The sequence below is a fragment of the Cyprinus carpio genome, chromosome B20 (assembly GCF_018340385.1).
Source record: "Cyprinus carpio isolate SPL01 chromosome B20, ASM1834038v1, whole genome shotgun sequence".
In the NCBI taxonomy this organism is placed as follows: Eukaryota; Metazoa; Chordata; class Actinopteri; order Cypriniformes; family Cyprinidae; genus Cyprinus; species Cyprinus carpio.
In genome coordinates, this window is record NC_056616.1 from 23,113,071 (window position 1) to 23,133,020 (window position 19,950).

At 37.8% G+C, this 19,950-nt stretch overlaps 1 protein-coding gene across 3 annotated transcripts; it reads left to right on the top strand.

Annotated features, from left to right (window-relative positions):
- The first annotated feature begins 134 nt into the window (after window positions 1-134).
- Window positions 135-13,965, top strand: LOC109113723 (transcription factor AP-2-beta). 3 transcript variants are annotated; one of them, XM_042746756.1, is made up of 8 exons: window positions 135-318; window positions 401-464; window positions 2,916-3,371; window positions 4,599-4,656; window positions 6,211-6,430; window positions 6,711-6,829; window positions 7,347-7,488; window positions 12,010-13,965. In XM_042746756.1, exons 2-8 carry the CDS (start codon window positions 417-419, stop codon window positions 12,305-12,307), a joined length of 1,341 nt encoding a protein of 446 aa, XP_042602690.1. In that variant the 5' UTR covers window positions 135-318; window positions 401-416; the 3' UTR covers window positions 12,308-13,965. The 3 variants fall into 3 exon arrangements, with proteins under 3 accessions (XP_042602690.1, XP_042602689.1, XP_042602691.1); XM_042746755.1 differs by lacking the exon at window positions 135-318 and having other exon boundaries at window positions 327-464; XM_042746757.1 differs by lacking the exons at window positions 135-318; window positions 401-464 and adding an exon at window positions 1,592-2,303.
- Window positions 13,966-19,950: the final 5,985 nt, after the last annotated feature.

The window sequence follows — 19,950 nt, forward strand, 5'->3', positions numbered from 1 at the left end:
CATCATATAACAAAGCTATTGATTATTTTACGTTATGTGGTTTTGGTTTAATACTTGTATTCTGTTTACTCTAAATTCCGTGCTCACACGTTGACTCAGTCGTGTAAAATGGCAGACCTCGTTTGTTAGACGTTCACTTCATCTGCAGTTGATGATGGAGCTGGAGTCTCAGCGAAAACCCCCGCAGCAGCTTTACATACAGCTCAAAGTCAACACACCGAGCATTAGACGTTCATTGTATCAACGCCGTTACAGCACACACGCAGACAAACACCGTAAAGGGGAATCGGGAATGTTTCTATGAGCTTTACGTTTTCGGTGAGTGAGTGAGAGAGAGAGAGAGAGAGAGGGAGAGAGAGTTGAGATCTTCACTCTTCACATGAATGCACTCGTTATACAGGGATCAGCGCGCGAACATGCTGTGGAAACTGGTGGAAAATGTCAAGTATGAAGATATATACGAGGTAACGAGAAGACAAACTGCATCCGCATCTGTTTTTTCACTGTATGATTTATATAACGACAAAAAATTACCTTGCATTTGGTCGTGTTTTTATTTATTTTTTTCTAATATGTTTTGTCTCTTGTTGATATAGGAGGTTTATTCTGGTTATTTAAATAATGAAGGAAAAAAATACCAAATGATAAACGTTTGATTTAGAAGAATTTTGTCATAGGCCTATTCACACTAATTCATTTTTTACCCAATTGCTTCTGTTATTTTTGTATTAACAATGTAGTGATTTTAGCATGTTACTTTATTTCCTTTAAAAGTAGCTATTTTTACTTTGTTTACACAAGAGTTTTTAGTATTAGGCTATAACTTTACAAATTTTGGAATTTGAAAAAAAAATATGTAATTGCTTTGTCAAAAAAGAGGCATTTTTTACACGTTAATATTGTTTGTATTTATGTAAGGTGATATTTAAAAAAAAGTCTAAAAGAGCATATAAAAAGAAGGGGGTAAAAAAGAAAATGTCAATGTTTATATGCACTGAAAAACTTCTCGCATTATTTTCTTGAGAGCCTGCCATCGATTTATTAATAAGAGAATCGCATCTACAGAAGGAGAGGACGCAGTGTCACGCGTGGGAGTCCCGTGGATTCCCCTGAATGAGCTCGAGCTCGTGGGAGAGACTCATGGTGGTTTTTGGAAAAGCCTCGCGGGATGCCGACCCGGAGAGTCACACATGGCTTTTCTCTCACAGTCACCGTCACGCGTGTAATTAAACACTTCGACCCCAGTCCGTGAAATCGACCATTATACGAGCTGTTTAATGGGGCACCATTAGTGGAGGACTCTAAACTGTCACCCGGTGCAGAAAATAATAATAATAATAAAAAAACTGATTATGCTTATTTTTAAACCTTCATCTTGTTTCAGACATTTATTAGGGAAGGTTTAAACCACGATGAGTGTTAAAGTTCATATTTTTGTTTATCAGAGACCTGGGCCTGGTTAAATACACCTATGCATGTGAACCTATGGTGAATTTGGAATAGGAAGGGCATAGTTGTGGTACATAAGCTCCAAATAAATATCAGATATATTGGCTGTAGAAGTAGAGCTTCTTTTTATAGTTTAGCCATAATGAAGTAGCCTATCTAACATTAGTAGCCTTCCCTATATGGTGAAATCCAGTTTTGCTATTGTGAGTCTGAATAGCTATAAGGTGAGTATGATTAAGTGGTTATAATGCATATTAAAGTATAGTGCTTGTGAATGAGGCCTCTGTCCATCTGCCTGCTCAAAGCAGCTGATTCCGGAGATTCGTTTGTTCTGGCTGGAGATAAATGGACTGTGCACACACAACAATAACATAAAAGACAACAATAGCAAAAGAAAGAGGTCCAGACCCGTGCATGCCGGACCTCAAACAGTGAGGGGAATAAAACAGAGCACGAGTGTTTCCTCCTCCTGAATGAACGTCACTTACAGCAGCAGCGCCTTCACGCTCCGCTGCTCCCCGCTGCTTTAAGTATTCCCGCAATATTAGAGGAGTCATGAATAACAATTATTCTGAGGAGGTGTAGCGAGTCGAACGGACGGAGCACCGCACTCTGGATCAGAGCACCGGATCGGGAAGAACGGAACCGAGATCTGGAGGAACAGGGCTGTGTAGGAGAAGCCATTTGAGCTGAAAGAAAAAAAAATCAAGTTTTTGCTCCGTGCGGTCATGAGGAGTTGAGAAAGGAACGCGTTTTTCTTCAGGCGAGCGTGTGTCGCGTTGTCGCGTGTCCTTCTGCTCTGAACGGGCTCGCTGTTTTTCGTCCAGATGTTAGTGCACACGTATTCCTCCACGGTGAGTCTGAAACACCAAGAAAAACACTTTCTTGTAGCTGCGTGGTAAGAAGATGGCATTGCTTATTATGTTACGAGCTTACCCTTACGAAAATTAACCATGGTTTTATTGTAGTTAAAGTGTGGTTGCCTAACCATAGTTTTTTTGGGGGGCGTATTAATTACTATTTGTATAGCTAACCACAGTTTTACAACAAATACTATCTTTAAACTATGGTTAGTGTGGCAAAACCGTGGTTTCTTTGTGGTTACCATTGTTTAATTAGTAAACCATCGTTGTTGGCTTTATTTGTGGTAAAACCATGGTTAATTTTCGTAAGGGTAGTCATTTAAAACCTGCGTTTATGCCTCGTTTTAGAATTGTTTTGTTAAGTTACTACACATGAATCAGTCCGAAAGTGCAAATATTTTGAAAGCTTTTCTACTTTCTCGGATCACCGCGGGCGCCGATATAGGGCTAGCCTATAAGCTTCTATTTAATATTCTTTCGATGTCGTTGGATTCGTTCCAGGAGCCATTCAAAACATCCAAAAAGTTTATTTGTTTTTAAAAATTCGAACATTTAAACAAATGGTTTGTTTGTAATCGGATTTATATGCTTTTCTCGTTTGAAGACCGCCATGACGGGGTACCGAGCCACAGTTCCAGACTGTCCCAGCTGGGTTCGGTCTCTCAGGGTCCGTACTCCAGCGCTCCGCCGCTCTCTCACACACCTTCCTCGGACTTCCAGCCGCCGTACTTTCCGCCGCCGTACCAGCCGCTGCCGTATCACCAGAGTCAGGACCCGTACTCACACGTCAGTGACCCGTACTCTCTGAACGCTCTTCACCAGTCCCAGCAGCACCCGTGGGGCTCCCGGCAGAGGCAGGACATGGGCACGGAGAGCGGAGCTTTACTGCCGCAGCCTCGAGCCTCTTTACCGCAGCTCTCGGGTCTGGACCCCCGGCGGGACTACTCCACCATGCGCCGACCGGACGTGCTGCTCCACTCCACGCATCACGGGCTCGAGGCGGGGATGGGAGATGGTCTGTCCCTTCATGGCCTGGCGCACGGCATGGAGGATGTGCAGGTTGGTTATAGTTTTTTGGCTTGCACGGTTACCTCTTTTGTCGGGATAGAAATTGCACAAAGACGTGTAGGTTAAATCATTAGAATGTCTATTTTAAAAAATACTGGTTTGTTTCAACACAACTTTGGGTCAAATATGGATTAACCCAACTTTTGGGTTAAAATTTTAATGTAAAAACAGTTTGGTTAGTCTATATTTGACCCAACATTGGGGTAAAACAACCCAACATTTTTAGTGTAATATTTAACAAACGTTAAGATTATTTTTATCTTGTATTCTAAATAATTGCAGTAGCTCTCTGTGACATAATTCTGTATATTTTCAGGGTGTTTTCTGACCTGTTGACATTTTCTGAAACAAGTTACAAACATTTTTATCAAATGAATATTTATCAGTTAACTGAATTCAAACTATCTTTAGTATTAAGTAAGCTAATAGTAGTAGAGCTATATATAATAAGGCTTGCTTGTTATCGGAAACAATATTCTGTTGTGGTTGAAATCACATTTTGGGTTTTGAAACTATATTTGTACGTATTTAAAAGCAATAGCTAACGTTAGGCCTCTGTTGCGGAAAACTAAATTAAAATTATTGTTGCAGTGGCTAAAAATGTAAACTTCACCGACCTTAAATCTGTTAAGCAATGCTCGGTTCACATTTCTAACCATCTGGTTTTTGATTAATATATCTCTGCACACATCATATCTAATTTTCGTCAGTTGACATGTTTATGCGTTCAGCTGACTGGACAATGATTGTCTGCCTCTCTAAAACGATTATAAAAGATAGCCTAACTGACATTGGGTTTGTCTTCATTTCTAAATAAAAAATAAATTTTTTTTTTTTTTTTAATTCAATGCAGATTAGTTTACGTTTCCTGACTAGACAATACCATTAAAAATTCATTCAGAAAACTTACATGGAAATTTGTATTTTTGGACGAATTGTTAGTGAAAACAATGATATGAGTACTAAACTTAATTAAAAATACATTTTCAATTGCTAGTGTTCACTATTTGGATAAAAAAAAAAAAACAAAAAAAAAAAACATCCTGGACTAAAAATTAGTTTTATTGATTGATTGGTTTTTGTCAATGTCCCCGGATGAATCTGCTGGTATTTTCATTACTAAACAGAAGGTCATTGTTCTGAAGTTATCTGATTTTTTATAATTGCTGAAGCGTTTGTTCAAAAGTTAAATGTTTTCTCATTATGCTGCCTTTTTAGGCTATGGAGGACGCAAACAACGGGATGAACATCCTGGATCAGTCTGTCATTAAAAAAGGTAAATTAGAAAATGCCATTGTTGTATTTAATTATTTGATAATTTCATATTTTTCAACGATCACTGGGTTTTGAAAAAAAAATGCTGATAAAAGGAATTACCGTTCTATGGATTTAGGGCAAAAAGTAATTTCAGGAGAATACACCTTGACACACCTTTTTCACGCATGCGCTGAACCACATCTGGTATTTAAATGATGTCACCTGCCTATTTTTTTTTTTAACCTTGGACGCCCAGCCAAAGCAAGTGGAATTGGAAGCCAATGAATAGCTATTTTTAGAATCATATCATCACCGATATAATCGAACTGTTATTTGCGTCACTACAAAGAATTTAGTGTCATTATAGCTAATAATCGACCAATCTATATAGTATATTATAGACTTAAGTTTTTATCAGCTGTCTCTTGTTTTTTTATTCATTACAATGGTAGCGCAAATTCCAGATTTATGCATGCCTATCTATTTTCTTTGGGAACATGACTGTTTAAAATCGACATTTGAGCACCACTTTGTTGTTATAATTTCTCCACGGAGGTTTTGACATATTTACTCCAAGATAAGGCCCTCCTGCAGTCAGTAAGAGCTCAAGCAAAACTCCCTGGGCTCGTGTTAATATTTGTCCGTTATGAGGGACGTTTGCAGGTAATTTAGTTAACGGAACACTGGCCTCCCAGAAGAGACGGCCTTTAAGTGGCCGCTGTGATGGATGGTTTTCTGAGCCCGGTTCTCGTGAGCTCGTTTAGAGCTCGTTTTCTCTATTATCCCCTGTAGAGATCTCCGCGGGCTCGAGCGCTCGTTACCCCATTAGCGCTTAAGTTAGTAGACGTAGTTTGACGGTCAGCTTGTGAGTTTGTGTGTGGAGGGGAGGGGTGATTTGAAAAATAAATGGTTAGTGTTATTAGCACGTGTCCATCGCCAATCGATAATATAATAAATGAGCGCAGTAAATAGTGTTGAAATGTCACTGTGGAACTGAACTGAACAAGTGTAACTGAATTGAATAAACGCAAGGACTAAATCTCAGTGCCTTGCAACATTTACAAGTGTAGCTATTGCTAGCATTTCAATCACGTTGGAAACTGCAAAACATTACAGCACAAACCAAACCATGCATTGGTCTTTATTTTTTTAACGCCGTTGTTGTTGGTTGGTAACATGTTTAGATAAAACAGCATAATACATTTTATATAAAAAAAATAATACGACAGGCTTTCCACAATGTTTGCATTTGTGGACAATTCTGGCTTTCTTTCTGCTGTACGAGGAATTAACGTAAGAAAGCAGAAGCACGCGCTGGCAGCTCCGGGCGCGTGCGGGGTGACCCGGGCCACCCGAGGGCTCGAGCTCACGGCGCTTTTATGTGCCAAGATTTCACATTGCATAATATTCCCACAAGCCTAGGCTGTCTGTAACTATTCTTAGACATTATCTTAAAATAATAACACCTCTCGCTATAGAGTGATTTTGAGAAGCAAGTAGTGTTCATATTCCAGTGAGTCTAGGTCTCTATTAAACGACGTAGCTCAGTTTTCTGTCTGTTTCTCTCGCACAGTTCCAGTTCCACACAAGAGCGTCGCTTCTCTGATGATGAACAAAGACGGTCTAATCGGCGGGATCACCGTGAACGTCAATGAGGTCTTCTGCTCGGTTCCCGGCCGCCTGTCGCTTCTTAGCTCCACATCCAAATATAAAGTGACGGTCGGCGAGGTCCAGCGGCGCCTCTCTCCGCCAGAGTGCCTGAACGCCTCTCTGCTTGGCGGGGTTCTACGGAGGTGAGAGCATCGATAAATCAGCCAAAATCCACATTATTCGCTGAGCAGAGGTCAATGGATCAAAGACAAAAATCTTATATTCAATTTGAACTCCAAACACCTGGGTTATGACCACATCTGCAGTTACTGACGAGACGTTGAATAGGCAGCGTTGGACGCTGAACAAAATGTTTGTTTGTTTTTTGAGAGAGAGAGAGATTTTTAAATCACTCCTATCTAGACATGTCTGATTTTGATCCTTCATAAAACACGTCTCTAATTATGCCTTTGCTATCCTCAGAGCGAAGTCGAAAAATGGCGGCAGATCACTGAGGGAAAAGCTGGAGAAAATCGGCTTGAATTTGCCCGCGGGGAGACGCAAAGCAGCGAATGTCACTTTACTGACGTCTCTAGTAGAAGGTAAAACAGGACATCTGATTCTTGTTTCTCATTGAGATTGTTTTTTCCACCGTGTTTGGGAATTCAGGCCCTTCAAATGAAGAAAACAATGGCCGATAATGGAAAACATGCCCGATATTTTTTTAACGCACTTAGTTTCAGTTTAATCGTGGATCTCGAATAATTTTACAATTTAAGCCTAAAATGAAATTTGAATTTACGAACGAACCACGAACATGTTAAATTGCTAAATTAAATTTTATTGCCTTGGGAGTTTCTCTAATCTGATTTATTTTCCTCAGGCGGTGGGAATAGTTAACAGATGCAGAAGCAGTAAAACGACATTTTAGCCAGTACAGCTAATTTCATATAATTATTGTTGTGACTGTCTGATTGTTTCTGCACCGCAATCTTTCATTCGCTTAATAGGCTGTCTCTCCCTCCAGTTCAGCTGTAATTTAGTAGGCTATAAAAATATTTTAAGCAAAGATGTGGAGTAATTCCATTTCACCATATTGTGTTTATTTTTCATTTCCAGGAGAAGCTGTTCATTTGGCTCGGGACTTTGGCTACATTTGTGAAACGGAATTTCCCACAAAGGCCGTGTCTGAATATCTAAACAGACAGCACACAGATCCAAACGAACTCCACTCGCGAAAGAACATGCTTCTCGCCACAAAGTACGTAGACTACATAATGTGTCACAGTGTATTGTTTAACTGTGCATATGTTATGTGCATATGTTATGCATTCGTTGCTTTCTTTGGAAGCTGGTAGGCTATAACCACCCTCATCTGAACAAATGTGTAGCCACATTTCGAGGTGAATGTTGAATCCATCACGGATTGTCATTTTGATAGCTGTCCGCTTAGTGCCTGGTGCGTTTTGACACGTTTAGCTGGTTTCTAATGAGCCAGTTCAGGTCCAGCAGAGAAACGTGTCTCTTATCCATCTCAGCCTGGCACCGAGCTAGAAACTCATTATATTTAAGTGAAATGTTTCAAGTCTTAAAGTGCCAGCTTTCCCCTTGAAGTTTTGCCTAAGGTCATCCCTCCTCCCTGCTCCCTCGCCTCTCCTTTCACAGTCTGTCTGTCAAAGTCCCGTCAGTCAGCCCGCGCCCCCGCCCCTGCACGCGCCTCGGGCACTCGCGTTCTGTCGCTCTGGAATGAGACAGAGGCGCGCTGCGCTCTCCCGACTGGACAACAAGACTGTTTGTGGTTCTGAGACGCGAAAGCGAATGTGGGTCAAAATCTGACAAGTCCAGACAACTGCAGATGCCGCAGCAGGGCTCTGCAACGCTGCCAGTTGGAGGCATTTGAACTGTTTGTCACAAATGACCTTTTAAAGATAGAAGTGTGATCGTTTGCTCAGATTCTTATTTGAGATTACATTGCACCTCAAAGCATTGTTATTGTAAACACGACACAAGTAGTTCTGGATGCATGCTCTTAAAAAGACAAGAATTTAATACTGTATAAATAAGGCCAACGATTTTTTTTTTCTTCATTTGGAAAATGATCAACTTAATTGCTTTTAAATTAACTTTACAAGTTTCAGGCATCATAATTATATGAATTACATTGCTGATCATATCATTATTGGATGTTTACTGTATACTCAAGTAGGCAGTTTCAGAGAAGCATGGAGGTCAGATGTTGAGAGGACATTAGTATTAGGCCATCTGGGCACATGGCTAAAATATCTGCCTGTATTTTTCTATATGATTCCCCAAAGCAAGAAAAGCATGAATATTGAGAGCACTGCCTCTTTCAGCAAGTGAAATATGCTGAGAACAGAATATTCCCCAGTAATGACAGATAAAGACACTCTCCCAGTAGACTGAAAGTTAAACTGATGGCTTTATTCTAATTGATGAGCTTTGCTCTCAGAAGCAGAAATATGCAGGCTTTGCTCTGAGGATTTCAAGTTCTCTCTTTTCTTCACATTTATGGACAGTGAACACTGGAGAGTTTCATTTAAAGTAGATGTCAACCTTTTTTAAAAATATATTTGGTGACCATTTGCTCGCAGTGTGATTGGGGGATGCCTTTTACCCATGATTCTCAGGGACACCACAAAGCTTGAACCTGTCTGAGCACCTGTTATCTAAGTGTTTTCTATTACTCAAAATAATTATAAGCATCAAGCAATCACATCACCATTATGTGAGATATTGAGATCGGCCAACATGGGTCTGATATGACCTAAGGATTTTGTAATATTTTGTAATTGTTTTACTGTTTGATCTCTGTGAGCCTAACATATCCAAAGTTTTTATTTAATATTTTTTTCATTTGATCAATTTCATCATAAATGTCCAAATGCTGAAGTCACAGTGTTTGTATTTTATGGATGAGGGTTTTCAGAGTTGCTATGTAGTGGCTTTGATATTATGTATGAGTTCTCCTTTATAATCAATATTTCACACTCAGTTAAAAGAATATGTAGATTTATATACAAAGAAATAAGTAGGAATATCCATGGCAGTAAGATGACAGTTCTTTTCAGCTTCTTTTGGAGGCAGAAAGGCTTTTTTAATGGAATCATGGTTGATATCTTTTCCATTTGATTGTTTAATTCAACTTATGACTTAAATTCATTTCTTGAAAAATGTATGCTGTTATCCATGAGCGAGCAGGTCGCGTTTCTTTAACTGATACAGAAGATCAAGCACGTCCCTTCTGATATATGTTCTGATAAATTTGAATGAAGAATTTGTCATGCTTGATGTGCCATGAAAAAATGTCATGACATTCTCTGATTGGATCACAGTTGTGTAGATGGTAAAGAAATTGGATAGGACACAGTTAGTGGGATTGATCCTAAAACCCAACTGACTAGTCTTGCTGTAGGCAGAGCATGTCTAGACCCCACACTGTCCCATTAGCAGAATGTTGTGCATTTATTGGCATGTTAAGTCGAAGTTGTTTTCCTACAGAATAAGTAATAAAATATAGTTCCTCCATTCACCTTGTGCAAACACTCAGCTTGAGACCAGCAGCAATAAACACAACAATATCCACAATACATACAGAAAAAATAAACAGTATACAAACAATTTTATCAGTCAGCATGGATTAAATTTAGCGCAAAATTACATTGTTGAAAAGAGCATTAACTTTTACATTACTATTAATTGTGAGACATAAGTAATTTTTGTTCCTGAATGTTAGGAATATACATTTAACTTCAAATTACCCAGCAGGCACACAAAATCATAAGAGGTTTATATTTAGTTAAATCTCGGTTGCAACGTCAAGTGACCAAAATTCAATGTCAATTCAATGTCTAATGTCAATGATAATATAATGTCCAGTACCGACATTAGCTGATGTTGATATCTGTTGTTTTTAGGTTGTGCAAGCAAAATCCAATGTTAAGTCAACATCAAATTGGTGTCAAATACTGACGTCAACTCGATTTTCATTCTTAACCGAAATTATATTCTCAACCCAACATTATATTGACATCCTGTGCCTGCTGGTTAACCACTAATTCATTTAAAGTCTGCATGAAATAAAAATTTACAATATTTATTTTGTTAGCGCACATTGCTAGTCTTAATGTAAACAATTAATCCATGCAAGTTAATCCACTGAAAAAAATAGTTTGTTTTGGTAATCTTTAATCAAAATCTGATCATTTGCTTCTGCTCTGGAATGCCATTAATTCTCTGATGATGTCAGTTTGACCGCTTGGGCCATGGCTTGGGCAGAGAATCCTTAACCACACCCCTCCAACCATTTGATTGCTGTGAGTGAAAGATGAGAGGAGGAGCACAAAAATAAAGCCCCGCCCTCTGTTCAGTATTCCATTTCAGTTGGAAATAAGTCACTACACTAAAATAAAGTCGGCAGCAACTTCTGGTTCACACGGACTTTAAAGCAACTGTATGTAGTTTTGTGCCTTTGGAGCCATATATAACTGTCGTAATTACAGTGCATAGCTGTACACTGTAAAAAAAACATCTGTGAAATTTACGGTAAAATCCCAGCAGCTGTGGTTGCCAGAACTTCACCATTAAAAATATGGTAGCAACATTTTAGGTTTTACAAACTTAAATTCACAATAAAAAAAACGTATTTTATTAACTGATGTAATGTTAATAAACGAGCATATCGAAGTACTAACATCTGTTTTGAACCATTGTAACACTGATAATCACCAAAAACAGGTGGTGTTGAGAAAGTCACATGATAAATCCAAGCTCATCACAAACAGCTCTTCCACAAGCTGAGAAGGGAAATACTAATATATATATATAGAGAGAGAGAGAGAGAGAGAGAGAGAGAGAGAGAGAGAGTGAGAGAGAGAGAGAGAGAGAGAGAGAGAGAGAAGGTGCACAGTGTCATTCACACAAACACTAAACACCATTGTGGTAACACATGATACAGAACTGCAGTAAAAATTCATTTAATTAGATGTAAGATAAAAGTATTATTTTGTATTATTTTTCAATAAAAAAAAAAATACAAAATATGAACTGTCATGCAGAATATTCTGGGAGTGTCAATTTACGTTTTTTCACTGTAAATTATACAATGACTTTTTCTTTTTCACTTCCAAAAACCATAATTTTTAATTAAATGTAATTACAGTTATTGACCGTTTATGGTATGAAAAGCTACTGATAACCAATTAACAGGTTTTTACTGTAGCATTTTACAGTCTTTTACTGTTAAAATCACAATAATTTTTTACAGTGTACGCACGCATTTGTTGTTGCCATAAAGCAATCCGCGCCATTCATGGAATTTTGCAGCTGGTCAACAAAACTTGCCTGCTACTAGAATAAATGTTTGGAACAGAAGAAGAAGCCATTCACCCCATTAAAAGTCGCAGTACCATCAGAATGATTTTAAAAACGTTTACACACATTTGCTTTAATATCTGTAGGCCCACATTGTTAGCCATGGCTGCCACTTCTGGCAAGTTTGTTGTTATTAATTAGAAATTGTGGATTGATGTGTGATTATGGAAGCTAACCAAATATCAACCATTTTGGTTCCCCAAAGAGCTTTTTGGTGAACAGTTCTTTAAAGAACCATTTTTTCTTAGCGTGTAGAGCATTTTGTGCAGTGGAAAGGATCCATGGATTTAAACATTTCTTTGTGGAACCATCAATGCCAGTAAAGAACAATTTTGTAATTTTTGGATTGATAATGGAAAATTCTGGGCTTCATCTCTGTCTCTCTTCTCAGGCAATTGTGTAAGGAGTTCATGGACCTGTTGGCTCAAGATCGCACTCCATTAGGAAACTCTCGGCCTACGCCCATCCTGGAGCCAGGAATCCAGAGCTGCCTGTCACACTTCAGCTTCATCACACACGGTTTTGGTTCTCCAGCCATCTGCGCCGCCCTCACGGCTTTGCAGAATTACCTGACTGAAGCCCTTAAAGGCCTCGACAAGATGTTCCTGAACAACCCCACCCCCAACCGACACACACCTGCAGACGGCTCCAAAGGAGCTGGAGAGAAAGAGGAAAAACACAGGAAATGAACTGTGGAAATATGATATCAAGAAGGTCGAGTCATTGGAGATGTTCAGAGATTCTATAAACTCTAGTTTTATGACATTGCGTTTTACATTCTGGGTTGAAGGTGGCGAGTGGACAACAGATCACGGGAAAATGAAAGGAACGATACGAAAAAAGAGACTGGAGGACACGAGTCTGCTGTGACACGTTCACCATCTTCATCTCATTCGTGCGCGAGTGTGAAAATATTCGAGGAGTGTTTGTGAGTGTGTTTTTGTGTATCAAAGTATGAAATTTTACATGATGTTAGATGCAGGCTGTCCTTTACACATGCTCATGAATCTAATACCTAACATTTGAGTGTTCATCAGTGTAATGGCCAGCACACAGGAGGACAGGTTTGCTTGGGATACTAGTGGAGACATTTTTAACTACTATTTAATTATACTTATTAAAATATAAGTGCACAGTTCTGCAATGTTAAGTACATTCCACACAACTTTCGCCAACTACACCTACAGTAAAACAATCTTCTGTCCATAAAAGTGGCTGTCAAGTAAAAAATTGGCTGCACATAGATTTGAAAGAGACTGAAAGAGATTTTATTGCATTTAGTAATACACGCGGTACAATGAAATTGAGTGTTTGCCAAAAAGAGGCTGTAAATGTGCAACTATTTGTGCTGCAACAAGCATCATGCTTACATTACAGTCCATCACAGATGTTACATCCAGTATGATTTATAAAAGATTCACCATCTGACAATCCATAAAATATACATATACTTTACATAAACAGCAATTCATTAGAAATTAAGTTCTCAGTCTGATTATTCATATAAAGATTACAAGCCAAGATTTAAAGCACTGAGATTTAATACATTCTTTAAAACACCTCTGGCAATATTCAGAAGAGCTTGTCTACTAAATGAACGGGGATTTTGTATTTTTGGTTGTATTTCTTTGTATTTGAAACTGCTATTGCTTGTGCTGTCTTGGCCATTTGGTTGTGAAAATGTGAGGACATTTTCAGTTGAGTTATACTTTTGACATGTCAATCATCTTAGCTGACCAATCGAATCAACTATTTCACTGATAATTAATCTGTTGTTTATGCATTTTTTTTTAAATATATGCTAACATTTACACAGAGCTAAATCAACAAAGAAACACATTTTATGACCTAATGGTTTATTTGTTTTACAACCCTACATCAGCTGAAAGGAAGCTTGCTTTGACCTAGAAAAAAAAAAAAACACATAAAAAGGGTACCGGATTTGTGCGCTTTCTTATAGGCTGCATAGAACTGAGGTGCCCGCGTGTGCTGGAACACGGCCACGCGCAGCCTTTGCGCGCTCCTGAGTGCGCCCTTCTTTCAGTTCCGCAAGCTGGATTATAGCCTGTCTGTCAAAGTTAATATTTTGTTAACTGTGTGAGGAAGCTTCTTTTATTTATGTTTGTACATATTTATTTATGCTTAATTTAATGGGCGTTTGTAAATAGGAATAGACTGGGTCGTCTATCTGTGACTGTCTCTTTGCGTGGGTGAACGCTTGTTTTAGATAGCATCCTGTATTTTTTGTTTCATAGATACAGTGTTGTGTGGTGAAGGCTAGAAGTTGGTTCTTGTCTGGTGATTTTCATTTACCTCGAAATAAGAATAAATCGTGTGTTTTATTGTAGTTGTTGCTGTGTCATATTAACGTGGTCTACGCACGAAACATTTCAAAAACGTTTCAAGAAGCAGTTTTGATTAATAAATGCCTAAATTCCGAATACCTAAAATTAATTAACAGATAAGTAAAATCTTTACGTAATCATATACTACCATTAGTCCATGTAATTATTTCATTTGCATTAAAAGTTCATTTTTTGACAGAAGTATGATAGGCGGCATCAACATTGGAATTGCTAAAGATAACCTCTTTAACTTAAGGGAAAAAATAGACAATAGTAGTCTAATATAATTAGTTTTTGAATAATCAATAATAATTACTGGCTTTAGAAAATACATTTATATATAAACTCCAAATACATGCTTTTACCCTAAATAACATTTCTATTTATAAAGAAAGATACGACTATCTTGTTCCTTTGATAGCCTATTTCTTTTTAACGTTAATCCAGCTGTAACAGAACCAAAAGAGGCAATAAATAATATGAAAAAATAAATCAACTTCAGTCAAATACGTCAATGGACTTAGTATTAAAAATATATTACAACAATATAGACTTATAGACCATCAAGGCATTAAAGCGCCGTTTATTAGCAGGATTTCAGCTAATGTCAAAATGTAAAAATCTGTCATTGCCTATCTAACATTGTTCTGAATAGTATCAGTGTTAGCCTGTATAAACATCTCTAATGTTTTCATTATCACACTGACTTACAATGCAATCAGCAGAACGGAAATCAACAAAACTCGGAAATGAAAAACGGAAATGAGAATTGTGATTCCGCATCTTCCTGTCTGGTTTTAAGGCAAGCAAAAAAATGCCAAAATTGATCGAAAACAATCCCTTGAAGGCGTGTGTTCGCGGTCGCGGCAGTAAAGTGAGCTCATATCCCGGCCGCAGGTCAGACCCCCGCGAGTCCCCGCGCGCATCAGCTCGCGCTGGTGTATTTAATGCGGAGGAGCGCGTGGCCCGCGGGTTCCGTCGCGTGACTCGTCATGCGTGAAGTATTGTGACCCAGGTGCAGCACCCTCATGTCCGCGAGCGACGTGGATCTCTACGAGATTCAGAGATTTCTCTTCAGCAGGAAAAAAAGACTAGCCTCGCTCTCACCCACGGGACCTGAAACAACACAAGCCGAGATCTTTCATCCTTCCCTCCAACTCGGTTCTCATTACCTCTAAAAGAAGAAAAAACGACACAACAAAAACCCATAAGACCAAACCAATAATATCGTATGCTTTTATAGGCCTACTCGATAATTATTGACTGTTTTTTTTTTCTTTAAAAAATCATAAATATCTAAAATAAGTAGACAAGTTTTTATTTTTTTCCAAACATAAATATAAAATGTGCACCAACAAAAATGCCCTATGGGCTGTTAGGCCTACTGCTAATTAGCTCCAACTCCCTGATTTTATCAAACTGGTACCATTTTGAGTTCTTTTATCCAAAGGTGTAACCAAACATCCATGATTTGTTGGGAGCTGGACATAGGCCTAGCTAAAAGTTTAATTATCGGTCATTAAAAATCCATTTTATTCTCTCAATTTATGATCAAATGAGGGAGGAGTAAAACACAAAGGCTTTAAAACAATAAGACATACAGGCTAAAATATATAATAAAAATCATTTTATCGGCTTCATGTCTGACTTTCAGCTGAATGGTTTGAGGTGGAACAGTCGTACTAAGACTAAAGGTTTAAACCCTTGTGGTGCAAAGTCTCTTTTCCATCATCTTATTTTTTTCGGGGATGAGAGGACGGAGAAGAGCTTTGTCTGAGCGCAGGACCCCTCTGCTCGCTGTCACGCAATGGACTGTAAAAATGGTTTATCCAGACACGCGCCAGGCGCGCGTAATTCTTGCTCGAGGCGGGATGACCGCAGGCAGCGCGAGCCTAACTGATCAACCTGGATATTTCATTATTCATTAATTTACTGTTTAACAAATCCCGCTCATTATCGCGGGAGCGGCTGGCAGGATCCGACCGCTCGGCGGTGGTTGGTGTCAGGCGTGGAGAATTGTCCTATTTGATCCTGAGCTGTTTTTTCTCTCTCTTTCTCTGTGTGCATTATTATTATAGGCTATATAACATACAGCTCGAGATCGTCATGAATAATAAGCAGCGCGCGAGCTTGTCAAAGCCCGTTGAGCGTGACACAGCCCGTGGAAAAATCGAGGCGATTTTAATATAACCCCCTCACTTCAGTCACTATTTGGAAAAGACAAAACAACACGCCGATAAACAAACGGAAATATGCGATTACTACAGCAATGACACGCGTCCGCAGTACGTGGACGAAAGGACATCAAATGCAGAAGTGTCTCATCAGACAGTTTAAAGGTTGTGTAAGCGATTTTTTTGGAATACCAAACACATGCCCCAGCTATCTGACAGATAGCACCGAAATAATCAATCATAAATGTGATCTGTCTGTCAATCATTTTTTGTTCTCCGTTTGCTTCAGTTGATCTGGAGAACGTAGTTATTTAACGAGAGGGAGTTTGGTTGATTTCTGGTCTAAGTTATCAAAACATAATTTTACAGCAATTTAAATAGGCTAATACAACACAGCAATGTTATGCTTTTAGGTTCTTTCTTTTTGCTAAAATTTTCTCTTTAGTGTCTAATGCGACACAAATGAGCTAGAAATATAGGCTTAAACTGAAAACCTCTTTCAGTTACTATTCACTTTCCAACTCTTTTTCTTTGGCCTGGCCGTTTAAATACTTAAAGTGTCAAAATTAAAGAAAATAAGTAAAATATATAAATAAATAAATGTGAGTAAATTTGTTCTGATCATCAATACAGTTAGTTTATTTATATAAGTTAGTGCTTATTGTTAACATAACCAAAATACAATTTAATAGTAATTTATTTAAATTTAAATGTTCATAGCATAATACAATATAGGCTAAAATAAACTTAACTAAACTACAAATTTATAAAAGTATTTATAATTTTTTTTAGAAAATGTCAAAGCGTTAGCTAGTAAATAATGCCCAAAGACAAACAGACCCTAAGAAATGGTTGAAAACATACTTCATTTGCAAGCACTTAATAATAATATCCATAACAATAAAACAATAACATTATTTTTTTGTCTCCTTGCCAGCACTTTCTAGATTTTGCACTGCTCTGATTTACTTTTGAAACTATTGCAGTGGCTCCTGTATGATAAATTGCTTGTGAGTTTCCTCATTTGTAAGTCGCTTTGGATAACAGCATCTACTAAATGATTAAATGTAAATGAAGGACTCTTACAGTAGTGAATGGTTAATCATTGCCATCTTTCATTAACTGAGCATGCTGTCATTACTGGTGGTAGCGCACAGTCTATGTTTGCATAACTTCAGTTCTGTTTAATGCTTCACTGAATCAAAACACCTGCCGTGACCTCCTCATTCACCGCTGCTTTTACCTCCTTTAGCTCTGCACTGGAGCTCTTCCGTCCACACTGAGGTTCACTGAGAGTTTCAAAACAAAGAACATGAACACACTGAGGTGATCACTCCAGGTAATGTATTTGATTTTAGATTCTTCAAGGGTTACTTGCCTTTGCTTTTCTTTGTTTTGCATTGAAGTTTGTCTTTAAGCAGAAAGAGAGAACAGGCTATAAATGTACAAGATTTCAGCTCCTTTCCAGGTAGCAAACACTCATAAATACACACACGGTATAATGCCTACCAAGGCAGGACTGGTTTTATTTGATGTGTGTTTGTGGTTTTGGCTCATTGGGTTTGTGTGAGTAAATGATTGATTATATTTGGCTTTGATGTTTCCTCTAACACACACACACAAAAGCAAGCTTCCAGTCTTTTTCACCTCGAACTTGCTCAGACTCTTTCTTTCACTTGTCATCCTATTCAGCATCTCAACTGAAAAATACACACAAAGTCAACAACTGTTCCTCTCTTTATTGTCATAACTTTGTGGATTTATTAGAAAAAATTAATTAATTCCACCAAAATTCCAAATTCTATACTTTTAAAAATAAAGGTTCCAAAAGGGGGATTTCGCAGTGAATGCCATAGAACCATTTTTGGTTTCTCAAAGAACATTTTAGTGAACAGTTCTGAAAAGAACAATTTTTTTCTTTAAGTGTGAAGAACATTTTAATCTAAAGAACTTTTTCTACTATAAGGAACTTTTTGTGTAATAGAAAGGTACTAGATTCTTCATTGAACCATTGATGCCAATAAAGAACTTTTAATGTGTACTTTTTTTCTTTTTTTTTGCAGTTATGGATCCTGAAACACATATAGCATTGGCTTTCTAATATAGGCCTTTGAATTATTCTGAAATATTGTGCACAAAGAATAATTGAGAGAAAAACACAAATCCACTTGATTTTATTTCTCAAATGAACTTCTGCAATACTAACATCTTTAATAGTAATTAAATGACCATAAAGGGTGCTGATGAACTGACTAAATGTACAGTGAATCAGTAAATCAGGTCTGTGTGTGTACTGAAGTGTAAGTTTGTGAGTTAGCAGCTGCTGGTGCTGCTGCTGAGACAAGAGAAAAACAGGTCAAGGTTATGAATCCATTCTTCAGTAACACACAGAAACAATCTACCGCATCACATTTTAAAGGATTAGTTTGGGAACAACTCCTGCTCTTTTCCATACAAAGAAGGCATATATGATCAGATAGAATGGTACTTTATTTAATCCCTGAAGATAAACTGAGGCATTACAGAGCACATAAATTACACAGCAAATATAATACCATACAAAAATACAGAGAGAAATGTGCCACCAGGGGCTGTCAAGCTTTCAAAAGGACAAAACACTACAAGATCATCAGTGAATAATGACTTTTCTGTCTGCTTGTCATGCATAACTATCATATGACTCCAGAAGACTTGGAAGACAGTATAGTGCATAAGTCATAAGAACTATTTTTATAGTGTTATATATTTATTTTCCCTCTTCTGCAATTTGTTTGGTCACTTTAAGCTTTCATTCAGAGCAAAATAGCACAATAATGAAACATTATGAATTTACTGAATAAGTTTACTGAATTTACTGTTGGTAGACTGAAATTCTGTGAAATTTATGGTTAAAAAAAAAAAAAAAAAAAAAAAAACTTTACCATAAAATACTGGTAGCAATAAGTTTTCCAGATTGATTTTAAATTAAAAATGCAATAAACAAACAAACAAAAAAAAATATAATGTGATAAAAAAATATAATTGTGATAAGAAACAATCATTTCAATGAAAGTCCATCAAATGTGTCATACAAGAAAGACTTTTACTAACTTTTTTTACAGTAGGATTTTTACAGCCTTTTATTGGTAAAATTAAGATAACTTTTACAGTGTCAGGTGAATTATTCTCTTAATCTTGAAACCAAAAGAGAAACATTTGTGTGCAGAAAATGCACCAGCGTGTTTTCATGTCTCACCTGTGTTACCGCTCTCTCTGAGTTTGCTTCACTTCATTTCCCACAGTGCACCACCAGACTTTCTCCATCCTCTGAAACATAGACTGCTGTGTGTGTGTGTGTGTGTGTGTTGTGTTGTATTGTATTGTGTGTGAGTGCCTCCAGGTCTAACTAGCTAATGCATTGGTGATCTCTCTCTATAATGTCCCACACACACACTTTCTGCTCAGGATTTAATGGCCTCTGTGGGTGGTAGTGGTGGGGGTTGATAAAAACGCTCACAATATAATATAGGCCACTGTTTGAATAAGTAAAATATTATCCTTGTGCTTATGATGAGCTTTATAGTTTTTGTCTGGAACAGTCTGTTGAACATACAATTATAATTATAAACTCTGATGAGAAGAGCAAACCTCTCTCTCTTACTTTTGGCTTTGCTGCTGTGACCTTGTATGCTGACTAAATCCATGCCCTTGGCTACTGTTATTTACACATGGACGAACACACACACAAACCAAGTCACTGTTTGGAAGTCTGGCTGGTTGAATATGTGCTGTATGTGTGAATGCACATGTGCAGCTAGAATGGCCATTTGACAC

Excerpts from the sequence above, each read along its gene's own strand:
- LOC109113723 (XM_042746755.1), top strand. The coding sequence starts at position 384 with ATGCACTCGTTATACAGGGATCAGCGCGCGAACATGCTGTGGAAACTG. Across the intron at positions 465-2,915 it reads AGTATGAAGATATATACGAG|GACCGCCATGACGGGGTACC; the intron begins GTAACGAGAAGA and ends TTCTCGTTTGAA. Across the intron at positions 7,489-12,009 it reads AACATGCTTCTCGCCACAAA|GCAATTGTGTAAGGAGTTCA; the intron begins GTACGTAGACTA and ends CTCTCTTCTCAG.